Source organism: Tetrao urogallus (genome assembly GCF_951394365.1).
Source record: "Tetrao urogallus genome assembly, chromosome: 19".
Classification (NCBI taxonomy): Eukaryota; Metazoa; Chordata; class Aves; order Galliformes; family Phasianidae; genus Tetrao; species Tetrao urogallus.
The window spans coordinates 6012261-6028281 of record NC_136832.1 but is presented as its reverse complement, the minus strand read 5'-3'; the positions used below and the strand labels follow the sequence as shown (position 1 = coordinate 6028281).

General features: G+C 57.7%; 1 protein-coding gene across 1 annotated transcript; it reads right to left on the bottom strand.

Moving 5' to 3' along the window:
* Positions 1-983: 983 nt before the first annotated feature.
* NCS1 (neuronal calcium sensor 1) lies at positions 984-10914 on the bottom strand (the record flags this gene model as incomplete). The annotated part of the gene is made up of 7 exons (XM_079544610.1): positions 984-1082; positions 1317-1394; positions 1487-1575; positions 1696-1774; positions 1899-2037; positions 3717-3741; positions 10851-10914. The coding sequence occupies 7 exons, from the start codon at positions 10912-10914 to the stop codon at positions 984-986; spliced, it is 573 nt and encodes a 190-aa protein (XP_079400736.1).
* Between the last annotated feature and the right edge of the window lie 5107 nt (positions 10915-16021).

Genomic DNA, 16021 nt, shown 5'->3' with positions numbered 1-16021 from the left:
CAGACGTGTAAAAAAAAGCCTCCCTTCTTTCCACCGAATGGACAAAAAAAAAAAAAAAAAAAAAAAAGCACAATACTGTCTCACCAAAATAATAATAATAATATTAATAATATTAATAATATTAATAATATATATATATATCCCTATAGCCCCTGTGGGCTCCATCCCCAGCTGCATCCCGGAGAGGCGCATCCGCAGTCCGACCCCAGACTGTAGGAATGAGGAGCAGAGGGGCTCGGGGCCAGGGGGGGCTCTGCCTTCGGTGCCGTTCCCTCAGCCCCCAAGTTTTGGGTGTTTGCTGCCGCTCAGACCGTGGTCTTTTTTGGGTGGTTTTTGTTTTTTGTTGGAAAAAAGCAGAAGTTGGCAAATGGCACCGGCGTTGGTTCGGAGCGCAGAGAGGGGCGTGAGCTGGCGCTGCGCTGCGTCCTTGGCTCGTGGGACATGGAGGAGGGCCGGAGAGGGGCAGGCAAGCATCGCTGCGTGGTCGGATGGCACAGAGAGCGTCTTCCCCATAAGCTGTGGGAGAGGAAGGAGGAAAGGGAATCCGTGTGAGGACTCGCATGAGGGCGGGCCACAGCCCCCCCCCCCCCTTCTGCCAGCTGCTGGGTGCGTGATAATGAGCCAGAACATAAAGGGAACATTTAACATCGTGTCACCCTGGAGCATCCCCATGCCCCGTATCGCCAGCTGCCTCTGTGCCTGCTCTGCAGTTCCTGCAGCACGGTGCCGCAGGCCCTGCTGCCACCTGGCAGCTTTTATTGTTTTATGGCACTGCAGAGCCTGGGGATGTGCTGCGGGATGGGGACGCACCGGGAGAAACCCATGGGGATGGAGGGAAACATCCCCTCCCCACTCCCCTGGGGGACTGCCCATGCTCTGATGCTCAGCACAGAGGGAAAACCAAAGTGGGGATAGCACTGGGTGAGTGGGATGGGCACAGCAGACCCCCCCCCCACAGGACTCACCGCCGCTCGGCCCTGGGACTATACGAGCCCATCGTAGAGGGAGAGGGCTTGCACGATAGAGGGGTCGGCCTTGGAGCCCTCCTGGAACTCCTGCAGCGTCAGCTTCCCGTCTGCGTTCTGCAAAACGTGGCAGTGGTGTTGAGACACAAACCCAACGCCCTGCACAGCCCCACACAGCCCCCCATGCACACAACAGCAGGGCACTGAGTGCCTGGTGCATCCCTGGGGCTGTAGTGTGGAACTGAGATCCACGATGGGTGATGGAGGGGAAGGAGCAGAGATGCAGTGAGGACCCACAACTGCCCCCCAACCCCTAGGAAAACAACCCCCGTATGACCGCACCGCCCTCACCTTGTCCATCATGGCAAAAATCCGATCCACCCTCTTCTCTGGTGTGTTTTCCTCCTCGGGAAGCTCCACAGTGTTTCCCTATGGCAGCAGGATGGCACACAGTCACGGGTGAACATGGGGACGGTGTCCCCAGGTGGGGACTTGCGCTCTATCCCACCCCCAGAGCTTACCACCATCTGGTAGATGGCGTCCACAATGTCCAGCATCTCGTTCCTCGTGATGTAGCCGTCGTTGTCCAAATCGTACAGCTTAAACGCCCCTGCCAAGAGCCACGTGGAGATGTTGGGGCTCCGTTCCCATGGCCACAACCAGATGGTCACTGTGCCCCACGCACCCCACACAGCCACCCCAAAGCAGGGTGCCCACGGGCAACACTTACACCTCAGCTTCTCATCCAGCGTCCCTCGGGAGGTGACAGACAGCGCCTGGATGAACTCTGAGAACTCAATCCTCCCGTCCTGGGGAGGAACAGAGGAGTGAGAGCAACCAGGGAGTGAATGGGACACAAGGGGCATCACTGCACCCACCGTGCCCCACCGCAGCCCCATGGCCATGCACCCTGCCTGCAGCGTGCTGACTTGCCTTGTTCTCATCAAAGACATTGAACACGAAGGTGGCGAATTTGGTTGGGTCACCAAAGGGGAAGAACTGCTTGTAGATCTTTTGGAAGCCGGCAGCATCGAGCTGCCCACTGGGGCAGTCCTTGATAAAGCCCTTGTACCTGGGGAGGGAGCAGTATGGTTAGGATTCCATCAATATTAGGACCCAGGACCCCGTGGGCACCAAGTGGCACCAGTGACACCAAGCGGTGGCCAACCCCAGTACTGCCCAGAATGGGGGACTGTGCCATGGCCACATCCATGTTGAGCACTGACCAGGGGAATGGGGACAGGGGTGGGATGGGGATGGGCATGAGGATGGGAAAGGGGATGGGAATGGTGATGGGAATGAGGATGACAATGAGGTTGAGGATGGGGACGGAGATGGAGTGGGATGTAAATGAGGATGGGGATGAGATAGAGATGGGCAAAAGGATGGGAAAGGGGACGGGGATGGTATTGGGGGTGAGGGTGAGGGTGAGGATGGGAATGGGGATGGGGATGGGTATGTAGATGGAAAAAGGTGATGGGGATGGTATTGGGGGTGAGGATGAGGATGGGAATGAGGATGGGGATGGGCATGAGGATGGGAAAGGGGATGGGAATGGTGATGGGGATGAGGATGACAATGAGGTTGAGGATGGGGATGGAGATGGAGTGGGATGTAAATGAGGATGGGGATGAGATAGAGATGGGCAAAAGGATGGGAAAGGGGACGGGGATGGTATTGGGGGTGAGGATGAGGATGGGAATGAGGATGGGGATGATATTGAAGATGAGGGTAAGGTTGAGAATGGAGATGAGAATGAAATGAGGACGGATATGGGGATGAGGATGAGGATTTTGATGGGGACAGGAATGAGAGCCCAGCACAGCAGCTCCCAGCCAGCACAGCCTGATGCTCCATGCTCATGTGCTGCAGCCAAGCCGCAGCAAAAAGTAATCACAGTGCCCTGGGATGTCAGCTGTGCAGCCAGGTAAGCTGAGGCAGCACAGGGGCTTTTGTGCATGAGCACATCTGCAAACTCCTCGTAGGAACTGGGGGTGTAGCAAAGCTTCTACACCTCCTGGGACAGCATGGCCAAAGACAGAACCACAAAGCATTGCCACAAGGAGGTGCAACGCCTCCAACGCTGACAGGATGCAGGGAAGGGCTCAGGCAGCTCCGTGAGTGTGAGGACAGCACGCGGACCTCGCTGGGACCCCGCCGTGTGCAGCAGCATTACACAACCCCTCACCCAGATCTGTCAGCGGGCCGAGGGCTGGGGGAGGAGGGGAAGGGGGTGGCGAGGTGGGAAAGTGAAAAGCCGGTGACATCTTCGTGCTGCTGCAGCTATGACTCATCAGGAGGGGGGAGAAGGATGAGAGAAAGCGATAAAGAAAGAAAACCTTGACTGGATTGATGGGGAGATGAAAGGGAAACGGTGGCTTTTTTAGGGTGGCACGTTTTGGCAGCTGGAGGGGATGGGGTGAGAGCCGCTGCCGCGAGGCGGCCCTGCCTCCGTGCCCCTGGTGTCCCTGCCCATGAGACTCTGTGCCCCCTCAGGGCTGCATTGGGGTACACATCAGAGAGCCCCAGCATCCCCACGGGGACTAAACAGGAGAAAAGGCAGCCACCACTGCACAGAGCCACAGACAGAGGGAGCGGTGTGCATGCGATGTGAGGAGCCAAAATCCCCGTGTGCTGCTGTCCTCCCCTATGAACTGCATGCACCCCAAGGTCTGCCTGCCCCTGCACTGAGCTCCAAGCAGGAGGGGTCCCCCAGCACCCCCAGCATCTCACCGCCACGCTGCTACTCACCACTGCTGCACCTCCTTCTCTGTAACTGCAAGAAAAGAAAAAAAGAAAAAAAAAAAAAGAAAAAAAAGAAAAAAAAAGAGGTCAAAATAAATAAAAATAGGAATGGAGTGCTTTCGCAGTGCTGAGTGATGCTCTGCTCACCCCAGAAGTGAGTTCCAGGCCTGCAAGCACCTTCCTGGGCTCTCCCCATGCCTGCTGGGATGCTGTGGGCAAAGGGGCCGATGTCCTGCCAGTGCCCAAACCGTGCAGAGCACGTGGGATGGAGTGAGATGTGGGCATGGCTGTGGCACAGCGTGGGCATGGAGAATCCCATCATATCCCCCGTGGGAGCACGTGAGCAGGGAACCTGCTGCCAGCACCCCGATTGTCATTTCCCTCGCCTCGTGCATCCAAATAGTAATAATAGAAAAGCAAGAGGGCTGAAACACGCCGGGATAACGAGGCGGAGCGGGGATGTGTCAATGTGCAAACAGCTGATAAAAATAGAGAGCCCAGCACACCAAGAGATGCCAATTACCTCGGAAGGCAAATAAAAGAAAACGGGTTTCCATCAGAGGGATTTGCAGCGCGCCTGGCAAAAGGCACAGAGCGGCTGGGGGGCTGCAGGGGGTCTGGAGAGGGGAGAGGAGGGGGGCTGCAATGTCACAGCAGTGGGTCGGCTGGGGGCTGTGTGGGCAGCACAGGGAGAAGGGCGTGGGGATGCTCAGCAGCGGGTTGGGGGCATGGGGGGCTGTGGCACGAGATGGATTATGAGAGTATTTTGGGGGTCACGGAGGGGATCGCAGGTACCGGCCTGCCAGGTGCTGCTGCGGGCGGCAGGGGGAGGAGGAGGAGGACCTGGTGCAGCTCTGGGCTGTGCTTCCCCCTCTGCGCTATTTCGGTGCCGGGAGCTGCCTTTCAACTCCAGCAGGAAACAATTAAATCCGTGCTTTTTTTAGTACAGGAGAAACGCTGCTAACGACACGCACGGAGTCGGCTCCCTGGCACACACAGGGCACCACCAGCCCGGGGCACTGCCTGCAGGCACCGACCGGAGCCTTCTGCATCCTGCAGGGCAGGACCCCCTCGCTCTGAGCTTTACGCCTGCGGCGACAGAGCCGGGCAGCCCTCTGGGTGCGATGCTCTGCATGGCACCGATGGAGAATGCGACCACCATCCTTGCTGTGGGATCTACGGCTGTGCAACGTGGGGACAAGCCGTGCTCCCAGTCTGGGCGCTCCATCCTCAGCACGTCGGGGTGCTGAGCAGCTCCCTGCACACAGCCCAGCACACGCAGTGTCTGCATGCCGACTGCTGCATTCATTCCCTCCCGCCGGCATCGATCTCGGCGCGAAGCTGAGCTGATGCAAATCAATTTGCAGCCATCCAGCACGGCAGGCTTGACCCCGGGCGCTCAAGGACGAGGGATTACCTGCAGCGCATCCCAGTGGAGCAGCAACCCGCTCTGCAGCACCCAGAGCACAGCCCCGGGGTGGTGCTCCCCATGGAGCACCGAAAAATAGTGCATGAAGCAGAGTCTTAATGGATGCGGCGTGCCCCGGGATCCTGCGGGATGCAAGGCACCAAGGCTCACTGCTGGTATTTGTGATGAACCGTAATGCTGGGAGAGGCGCTGCCCCAGTGCTGCAGCCGCACTCCTGGAGGCACAGTGCTGTATGGCAGCTTCAGTGCAGCTGCCCCTTCGTGGTGCTCATGGCACCATCCCATCTCCACATCCATCATCCCACCCCACCTCCATACCCAACGGCTCCGTGCCATCTCAGCTCCCATCGATGGCTCCATCCCATCTCAGCACCCACCGCAGCCCCCCAGCCCTGCCTCCCACCCAGCAGAACCCCCGTCCCCTCTGCCCGCTCCTCCCCATGGCACACGCAGCGGCTGACAGCGCTGTCACCACCCACCCTCTGTGTGCCCCCTCCCTTCCCACCACCCAGCTGCTGCTGCAGCAAGAGCAGCTCTGGTTAATCAGTGCTCCAGCCATTAACTGGTGATTGCAGGGCTGCGAGGGCAGCGAGGACGCGCCATACCCACGCGGTGGGACCATGGCAGGAATGGGGATGGAGCACTACAGGGATGCAAGAGAAGGTGCAGGGATCCAGACCCCAGCACCTTACAGACCCTTTCTCTCCCCTCCTGCTGCTCCCTGAGCCCAGTGGGGTCACTGCTGCCAGAGCAGGAAAGCAGAGTTAATTATTTCCAGCCACAGGCGGCACTCAGCTTCCAGATGACCGACAAGCTGCTTTCACCTCCGCTGGATGCTCAGCACAGCACCCAGATTGCACACTGAGCACGCACACAGCTCACGTGCACGTGTGAGCAAAGTGGCAGCTCCACACACGTGATGGGGCTCTCACACTGGCAGTAACTGTGCTGGACGGGCACTCGTGCAAAAGCCAAAGGGGGGATGGACTGCACGTGGGGCACGGGGCACTCATGCACAAAGCATGCTGGTGAGGCCACGCCGACTCCATGGGTGCTCCTGCATGATGCTATTGGTTCTCGTGCATTTATTGGGCGCTCGTGCAAGGCCTTATTGAGCCCCGAGGAGTAAATGAGTGTAATTAGCAGATCACACTCTTGTGCACACACCAATTGGGCGCTCAGGTGAGTGGCTCAGGTGCTCATGTGGAAACGAATGGGAACCAGGGGCAGCAGTAACCACAAATGAGCCCTATGGGCAGAACGCAACCGGGCGCTCGGACGTGCGTTAATTGCGCACTGCCGCGTGTGCTAATTGGGCTCTCATGCGTGAGCCCATCGGGTGCTGATGCGGATCTCTGCGGGGTGCTCATGCATGAACGGATCGGGCTGTGATGCGCACAGCAATCCGGAGCTGCAGCACACCCTGCAATTTGTGCCCAACGCTCCACCCCTCACCGTGGTGAAACACGCCGTCAAGAATTGGCCGAGGATGAATCTGCTATGAACTCCACTCCCAACATCATCGCGGTGTTCGTGGCGCATCGGTGACGGAGCAGGCAGTGGCACCAGCAGGGATCTCTCCCCGTGCCCAGATCTGCATTTCCTGCTATGCATGGAATCAGGAAGGTCACGGCAGAGCTCCCCCAGCCCAAGCGCAGCCCTATAGATGGGGCTATGGGGTCACCACCAGGGCCTGCAGGCTGGTGCCTGGGGACATCGCAGAGTGACGGCAGTCCTTCCATCTGCCCCACGTCAGCGCTTTGAAATGTGGGTTGCTTGGCCCTGATGGCTCGTTTTCATTACAATTCTGGATTAAATATGTAACCAATGGCCTGGTTACACATTGCAGAGCTCGCTGTCTTGCTGCCCCCTGGGCTCGGGCTCGGCCCAGGGATCAGGCTGCTCTGGAAACCCTCTCCACTGTGGTGCGGGGAAAGCGGCTGCGGGTCCCCATGGAGCAGCTACCCCCATGGACACATCTGTGGCTGTCCCAGAAAGTGGGGCTTTTGCCAATCCAAATCCTGTGTACCCCTATTTCCACCCCATTACCCCAGCAGCACCCAGTCCCAGCGGGCACCCATCCCACAGCATCCCAGAGCCAAAGGGTTGACACACATCGGAAGGTACACCGCCACATCCCACAACCAAAGGCCATCCAGAGACATCCCCATCCCAAGCCCTGGCAGCTCTGAGGCCGGGCTGCTCCTCTCCCCCTGGATGCACACTGCAGGCACTGGGATCCTCGGGGACACTGGGGGCACAGCACTGTCATCAGCACCATTTGCTACTGCCGAGGTGGGACGTGCAGAGGGAACTGTGTGTGCCTGGCACTGCTCACAGCAGCTGCCATCGGGCTCTGCTGGCTGCAGGCTGAGCAGGGCCACAGCGAGGATGGGAAAACCAACACGCAGTTAAAATCCTTTTTAGACCTTATGAAATATTTAAGGGGCTGATGTAAAGCTTTGGAAATTGGGTTCGGGGCAAAAGCAGCAGAGGAAGGGCTGAGGATGGTCCTCGTGTATGGGGATGAATGAGTGGTGCTCCCGTCAGCTCCATCCCCAGCACAGGGAGCCCACAGCACCACGCACTGAGGAGCCATGGGGGGCTGCCGGGGGGCTGTGTGGGATACAGGTTGTAACCCTGGCTCTGAGGAAGGCAGGGAGGCACAACGTGAGCACACGAGCATCGCCCTGAGAACAGAAGGAGCGCAAAGCATCCCTCCCCGGAGCAGCCGCTTCCTTTGATGCTGTCGCAGCCTCTTGTTTCACAGCCTTAATTATAACAGCAGCAGCAAAGGTCAACGCAGTGGTTAAGCAAATCCATTAACGTGTCGGGGGATCTGTGAAATGTGATGCTCCCAACGCCATTGCAGAGGGGCCCGAGGTGCCACCAGCCACCGTCCCCCCATGGACACGGGGCTGGGGGTGGGGCTGACACCCCAACACTTGGCAGAGCAGAGCCAGGGCACGGGCAGTGAGGAGCTATGCCTGAAAATTGGAGGATTTTCACTCTTTTCCCACAGAATTCAGCCAGCCGCTGCACACCCCGTAACTCCAAATCGATCTGTTTGTAGGTTGCTCTGAATCTAATGCCCATTAATTCAAGGCATTACTGGCACGCAGCAGAGCCAATTCTGTGGCTCGCTGTAGAAGAGCAGAAAGTGACAATGCAGGAGTGAGTCGAAAGTCTACTAAAGAGAGAGCAGTGAGTGGACACGGAGGGTCCCTGGGACACAAGTGCTGCAGCCCATGGCAGCATCCACAATTGCACACAAGTGCTTTGCACCAGAGAAACGTTAAGTTTGGGGAAGACCTCCAACCCCAACCCATCCCACCATCCCTCAGTGTCACATCTCCATGGGTCTGGAACACCTCCAGGATGGTGATCCCATCACTCCCTGGGCAGCTGTGCCAGTGCAGCACAGCTCTTTCAGAGAAATGTTTCCCAACACCCAGCCTGAACCTTCACTGCCACAACCTAAGGCCATCATCTCTCATCCACTTGCATTCAGTACTTGGACATGACTTTCCCTGCATCCCAAGACCGTCACAGCAGAACCTTTTGACCTCAGCCACACAAATTCAACTCCCTGCATTCCCAAATCCCACTCCTAACCCCCATGCTGTGAGCAGACCAACCACACACCCACATCCCTGGATGCCCCATCCCTGGAGGCATTCAAGGCCAGGCTGCATGTGGCTCTGGGCAGCCTGGTCTGCTGGTTGGTGACCCTGCACATAGCAGTAGGGTTGAAACCAGATGATCATTGTGGTCCTTTTCAACCCAGGCCATTCTATGATTCCATGATTCTATGATTCCTGACAGGACCGTGGCTCCTGGAGCCCCACCAACACCTCCAGCCCTACCAACACCTCCTGGGACACTCAGTGCAGCACTGAGAGCCACCGCCATGACGATAAAGCACTTCAAGATCTTTTGGATGAAAGGCTCCGTGGAAGCACAAAGAATTACATAATTTATTATTCATTATTATTCGACGCTGGCTCCTCCCATGGATGGGACTTGGGCTGCCAGGAGGGCTGAGCCCTCTCTGGTTCCCCCCATAGCACTGGTGTACGGGCACCTGGAGATGGGTCAGCACAGCTCGGGCAAACACAAGATGATGCAACAGAAGGAAATCCCACTAGGGGAGAAATCCTGACTGTACTGCAGCCACAGCTCTCAACACCATGGGCACATCCCTGGGACAAAAGCATTTCCCCACCATCAGCTCCCTGCCTACAGCTGTCCAAGTGAAGAAGCACTCGGCAAAAGTAATTCCATCCAGACACAAGCAGTGGAATGAGCTCAACAAACTGAGCCTGGCTTTAGGGATGGCTGCAGCCGATGGCACCATGCACTGCTGGGGGGTGTTGGGACGCTGTGTGAAGCACAGCCATGTGCTGTCCTGCTTGGGGACACGCGCAGTGCACCTCGGAGGAGGCTTCACAGGCTACTTCTGGGCAGCCTGGTCTGGTGGCTGGCGAACCTTCACACAGCAGGGGGCTTGAAATCAGATGATCATGATGGTCCTTTTCAACCCAGGCCATTCTATGAGGACAGGTGGCTTCTGGGGAGGTGAATGGGAAGGGGAGGACACCCAGGAGGTGCAGAAAGTTGGGAATGGAGCCACGAGGCCACAACCCTGTGCCGGCCTCATCCAGCAGAGGGGACGTGCAGTCACTACAACGGGTGGCAGCAGGACCTGCAGCCTGTGTGCCCTGTGGGGCAGCACCTTCCCAGCACGGACACGAGCACGGAGCGGTGCAAAATGCCCAATGCAGCACCGCTGCTCTCGGAGCTGAGCTGTGCCCCCACCCTGCCCCCCTCCCTCTGCACACTGACAGGAGCAGCCCCGCGCGGGGGTGTGCAATGCACCAGCGATGCCTCCTCTCCGTATGGGAGAACTCGCTGCATCCTCATCTATTGCCTTTTTGGGTAAGCGCTGCCGTGGGACTGCAGCAATGACAGCGGGAACGCTCGCAGGTCTGGCGGGGCACGGAGCCGGTTCTCCGCTTAAAGCTAAAGGGGAGTGAGCGGGGAGAGGAATTGGGAGCACCGGAGCCTTTGTTTCGTCGGTACATCCCTCAAAAGGGAACAAATTAAAGGCGTTTTGCTCAAAGCGGATCGGGCATCGGCTGCGGGAGTGAGGTTATAGGGGGGGATCCGAGGAGAAAGGCGCTGGCTCGGGGAGCAGGACGTTAAAGCAGACACCCGTGGCGCGGGGCTCGGAGCGAAACGACAAAGGAACCGCCGAGAAACGCACCGAAGTTCGGGAGCCTGGGGGGCAGCGCCGCCCGGGGGGGTGGTCAGAACGTGCGGGGCTGCGGAGCGGGGCCGGGGGGTTCGGGGCAACACGGCGGCCAGCAGGGAGCAGGATGCGGTCCCGGATGCTGAGCAATAGGCCGCGGAGCGCAGCGTTCGCGGGAGAGCCCCGCGCTGCCCTGCCTGCCCGCCTGTCCCTCTCCATGTTTTCTCCCTCCTCCTTCCCGGCTCAGCGAGGAATTCTCGCAACAAAGCCGGGGCTGAGCCTGCGCGCTGCGGGAGGGGCCGGCCTCGCCGCGGTACCCGCAACCCCGCGAGCATCCGCGGGGCGCAACCGGCGCTCCCCACCCCCCCCCCCCCCATCCATCCCTCCGACCCCACATCCAGAGCCGCGCTGCCTCCCCCCCTTCCCCTTCACACCGCGGTCAGGCCCCGCTATGCACTCACAGTACGTTTTCCTGGTCAGCTCCTCCACAACTTCAGGCTTCAACTTGCTGTTGGATTTCCCCATGGCGATGCGGAACGGGCTCAGCGCGGGGGCATGGAGGGCTGCGGGGCCGGGAGCGGGGCACGGAGGGCCCTACATCCCGGGGAGGAGCGGAGCGCTGCGCTCTTTGTTGCCGGGCTTCGGGGCTGCGGAGCTGCGGGGCCGCTCTGCGCCTCCGCGCGGCCGCTCCCGCCCCTCTCCGCGCTCCCTCCGCGCTCCCTCCCCGCCCTCCGCGGGTTGGGGTGCGGGGGGGGGGGGGGCCGGTAACGCTCGGCCCGACGCCGCCGAAGCTCAATGGGAGGGAGAGGGGAGGGAACGGGCTCTTGTAGGGCGGCGGTGGGAGGGGGGATGCTCGTCCAGGGCCGGAGGATGCGGAGGGAGAGAAGCGGCGGTGTGAGCGCAGAGGGGGGTGCAGGGTGGGAGTGACCTCGGGGGGACGCACCCGGATGCAGAAGGGCCCCCCCGGTGCCGGCTGCCCGCTCTCACGCCGGGATCCCCGCTACGAGCCTGCCTTCATTCATCGCGCAACGCGCGATGCAGCCCGAGCTCCATCCCTTCCGTGCGCCCGGCCGGCGGCGGGGCCGTGGCACAAAAAGCCGAGCCGTTTTCCCCACCTCAAAACCAGGCAGGGCCGGATGCCCCCGCCGCAGCTCGCCGTGCGTGCACGCACTGCCGTGAGCCGCGCCGATGCACGAGATAAACGCGGCTCCTTTCCCGCCCGTGTTGCAACGCGGGGCCCGCAGGAGCTGCCCGGGCACGCTGGGCTCCTGTAGCAACAGCCAGGAGGAACAAACCACAGATCTGTGCTTGGATACGGCAAAACCTGTCTGCAGGGCTGCAGGCAGCGCCACGCCAGCGTGGCTTTTTGGGACAAAGACCCTCCTGCCACCCACACGCAGGCCACAGCGTCGTTAGCTCGGTGGCCAAAGCTGCAGCAAAAGGCCCCTGTGCATCCCCTTCCTTCCAGCAAAACGCCCATCTTTGCAATGCTCTCCTTTCGGCTGCGTGCGCCGAGCTGTGACCGTGTTGCAGCAGGGCTGTGCTGAGTGTGTGCAGAGCGTGGCATGGCCTGGAGCAACCACAGAACAACCCACAGCCCCAACCTGCCCCGCACAGATCAGGCATTTCAACACGAGCTCTGCAGCCACAAAAGTGATGCAAAAGGGATTGAATTCTATTTAAAACTCTCCCCTGCCTCCACCACTGAGAGAACTCAATAGAGAGCTTAGATCTCACCGAGGAGAGGAGAAAAGTAATCGGAAACTGTGCAAGCCATCCACTTTCTCTAATTATTAGCTTGAACCTTGCCACTGCTTAAATAACAGCACCGGTGGCAGTTGCTGGGAGGCGGCAGAATGCAGCCCCAAAACCAACACAGCGGGAGCTGTGGGTGGGCAGAGCTGTGCAGAGCTGGGACAGAGCGCTCTGTTCCCTTTGGGCTTTGCTGAGAGCTTCCTTGTGCCCCAGGAACAGGGCAGCAGCAGGGAGAGCTCAAAGCATGGGGGAGGAACGCACACACACGAGATTAATGATATCAACTGCAAAAAGAGTGGCTATTTTAAGGTTAATGCTTAACGATCCTGAGTCAGGCAGAAGAAAAGCCAAAGGAAAGCAGAGGCAGCAGCGTGGCTGTGGTTGAACTGGCACAGCCAACCCCCAAACAGCTGCTGCTTTGAGAGGGAGGGTGAAAAAAATTCCAGCAGAATGAGTTCAATTTCCTGGTGTAACAGCCACAGCAGGCATCAAACAGTGCCCATCCTATCCTGGGCTGCTGGGTGCAAAATGCCCTCGGCGCAGCAGTGCCTCGGCCAGGTCTGAGCCCACAGAAACGGGGCTGGGGGCAGCACCAGTGGGACCCCACAGCCCTCAGGAATCAGCCTTCGTGACCCCGAGCACGGCAGCACGAAGCCCAGCCAGCTCTCCACGCCAGCTATCACTGTTATAAATTCATTTTGGATAGCGTGGCTTTAGACAAAACACAGCAGAAATAAAGCAAATCAGGTCATCGGGTAAACGGGCGCAGCAGCCGAGCTTGCAGGCTCTGCTCCCAAGGAAGTGAAACGCAGACGTGGAAAGCACGGCGGAGCTCTGGAAATAGGCACAGCCCTACAAAGGCTGTAGGAGTGACAGCAGCCCATGTGCTGAGCGGTACAGTTTGCTACGCTGGTAATTTCTCTGCTCAATTCTAGTGGGTTTTGTGTGTGCGTGTTTTTGTTTGGTTGGTTTTTTTTTAAAGCCTGTTCTCTTTGGAGCCTGCGGGGCTGTCATTGTGATGCCGACGTGGGAACACAGAGGGGTGGCTGCAGGAGGCAGCAGCTGGGCTCGGTGTCCCCGTGCAGCGAGCAGCTGGCTGAGACAAAGCCGAGCAGGAGGCGGCGGGGCGATCCTCGGCGGAGCGCTGCAAATCACAGCTGGCACCTGGGAGAACACCGGCCCTCCTGTAGCGCAGCAGCCGCCTCCTCCAGCCTTCAAATGCTGCTCGAGAGCAGGCAGCACGCGTTTGTCGGGGACGGAAAGCGAAAGGCTCCGTGCAATGACAACCAAGAGCACAGCTGCAGCAGCTTTGTGCAGCGCAGACCCTGCTGCGCCCACCGGCAGCATCACAGGGGTCAGAGAGGCTCCAAAATCCCTCTCAAGCACGTCTCGCACCTCTTTCTTTCTTTTTACTGCCCTAAGAGGTTGTGCTGTGCCCTCCCCTCACGCTGCTCTGATTCATGGCACTGCACAGGCACCGTGGGGCCGGTAAATGCCAGCAGGTTTTATGCCGGCAGGTCTTTCTGCTGAGTTTGAGGAGCAGCAGCAGTTAAAACCCGACTTACCCAGAATACAGATGAGGGAGCACAGGTAGCAGCTTCGCCGTAACGCAGCACGTTCCTGCTCTGCCCAGGCAGCAGCCACGCTCACCCCAGCTATGTGCAAGGTTTAACAGTCACACAACAACGAACCCCTAAAGCAGAAATTACGCATGCGATGTGCTTCTCACAGAGATAAGCAAATGGAAGGAGAGCGAGCCGGCATTCAGTCCAGCTCGCAGCTGATAAGGGACTGCTCCCTACAGTACATTTAGCAGTGATTTGTCCAGTCCACCGTTCATTATCTGAAAGAACACAGAACTTCCTCCGTTTCTCCGGGGAAGGCTGTCTGCAGCCAAACCAGTCTCGTTGGCAGAAGGCTTCTCCTGACATCTTGTTTTCCTCCGCTTTCGTTTCATCTCATCTCTCTGCATCGCAGCCCTTGAGCCACGCTAATGAATTCCCAGTTCGTTTCTGCAGTTTCTCCCCATGCAGCCATTTTGTACTGCGCTGCACCATCTCGGCTCTCTAATCACCATTTAGACAGGCTTAGAGCTTTAATTCTTGTCATCTTCTGTCACTGCCCGCGTCTCTCATCTCACCACAGCCATTCGTTGCAGTCCCACCAGTTTGACCAACGCCTCCCAACACAAGATGCGTCCCTAAACACAAAAGTTGGGCTTCTTCCAGGAGATCAATATCTTCATTAATAGCTGGGCCAGGTGTAGGATTCCTTCTGCAGAGCAGCTCAATGGGAGAGGCATTTTCAGGCATGCTGAGGCACTGACAAACGCTCTTCCACACCCCCTGTAAGAGCAGAGGATGCATTTGTAGGGTGACAGATTGCCATGGAGCTGTGCCACCCCACAACAATGGCTCAAAATTGCAGATGGTTGCAGAATGCAGATGAGGCTCAGTCTCCTGGGACAGAAACCTCACGTTTACCCTTTGTGCAGGAGACCCCCTTTGCAAACAATTCCTGCCACTGAAGATGCTGGAAATCTCTGGCCAAGCTCACTACAACCATCCCAAGAGGGAGCAGCAATGAGGTCTAAGCCACCCACTCCATTCCAATCCTGACCTACACCATTTAGCACCACTGCAACAGTCCCACCCTGCAAACCTGTTTATTTTGTTCAGCTCTTCCTGATAAGATGACAGGAGTGATCTTATAAACTGTTTCGACCATCCCAGCAGAAATATTGCACGTGGGAGAACAGGCACAAGAAAGCAATGTCACCCAAAGTGCTCTTAGTTCCATGGATGGGAATGGAGAGAAGGAATGGATGACACGTGTTTCTTATGAAAGTCTTCAGCTCCTAACTGAGGACCCCAGTATCGGGATCAACTGTGCCAAACACAAGCTGCTTTATTAACTCTCTGTTCAAAGCAATTTGTTTTTATTGACCACTCACCACACAGGGCACTACAGCACAGTCCTGCTCACTAGAGTCTATCAGTCAGAAGGCAAAAGAAGGCAAAAACGGGATTTAAAGAGAAGGCAGATCTTTGCAGTCATGAAGATACAGCTAGAGCTTGAGCACTGACAGCAGGCAGCCTGGATTGCAGCAAGGAGCAGCAAATGATCAAGGCAGCTCAGAATTTCAGATGCTAACAGAAAATCCTTAAAGCAGGTGGAACCGTTTAGCTCCTCTGGTCAGAGGAATACCTAGAAACCCACACAGAAACACAACACATTCAGGAAAGCTTCACTGGGGCTCCGGCATTGGTTATTTTTGCCCCTGTACAAGTCTACCAGATGGGCCCTGCTTGCAATTGACCATAGCTACCAGGAGCTGTTCCAATTAGAGGCTCCCCCTCTCACTTTGAGAGAGCAGCCAAATCAGGATTCTTTTTGTATACCCTACCCTCAGTTTCAAGCTCCAGTGAGCCTTTCCACCACGCAGCCCCACATGACACCCCCCTGTGCTAGCACCTTGCCTGTCATTACAGCCAAGCCATTTTGGGTCCAGCACAACCAGCCCCACTGGAGCCCTGTGCAGTGCAGCAGAGATGAGATCAGATGCTGTCACTGTAAGGGGCCAAACGTACAACAAACGGATAAAACAGATGTGCAGTTTGGAGAAAGCAAGCACCCAAGAACTACCTGCATGAGGTAGATGCAGACTGGCCCAGTGGAACAATCAGCCCCATCATATATGTTTTGTTTTACTCTACAGCAGGCTGTTCAGTCCAAAACCCGTGTCCTTCTTACAGTTCAGTTCCATGGTAAAACACCACCCACCCAAAGGCTTGAGGCAATGCAGAGCTGCCTGTTTGGGCTTTGCAGTGCAGAGAACACATCTATTTCTGGCATTACCCCTGCATGGTAGCTTGAG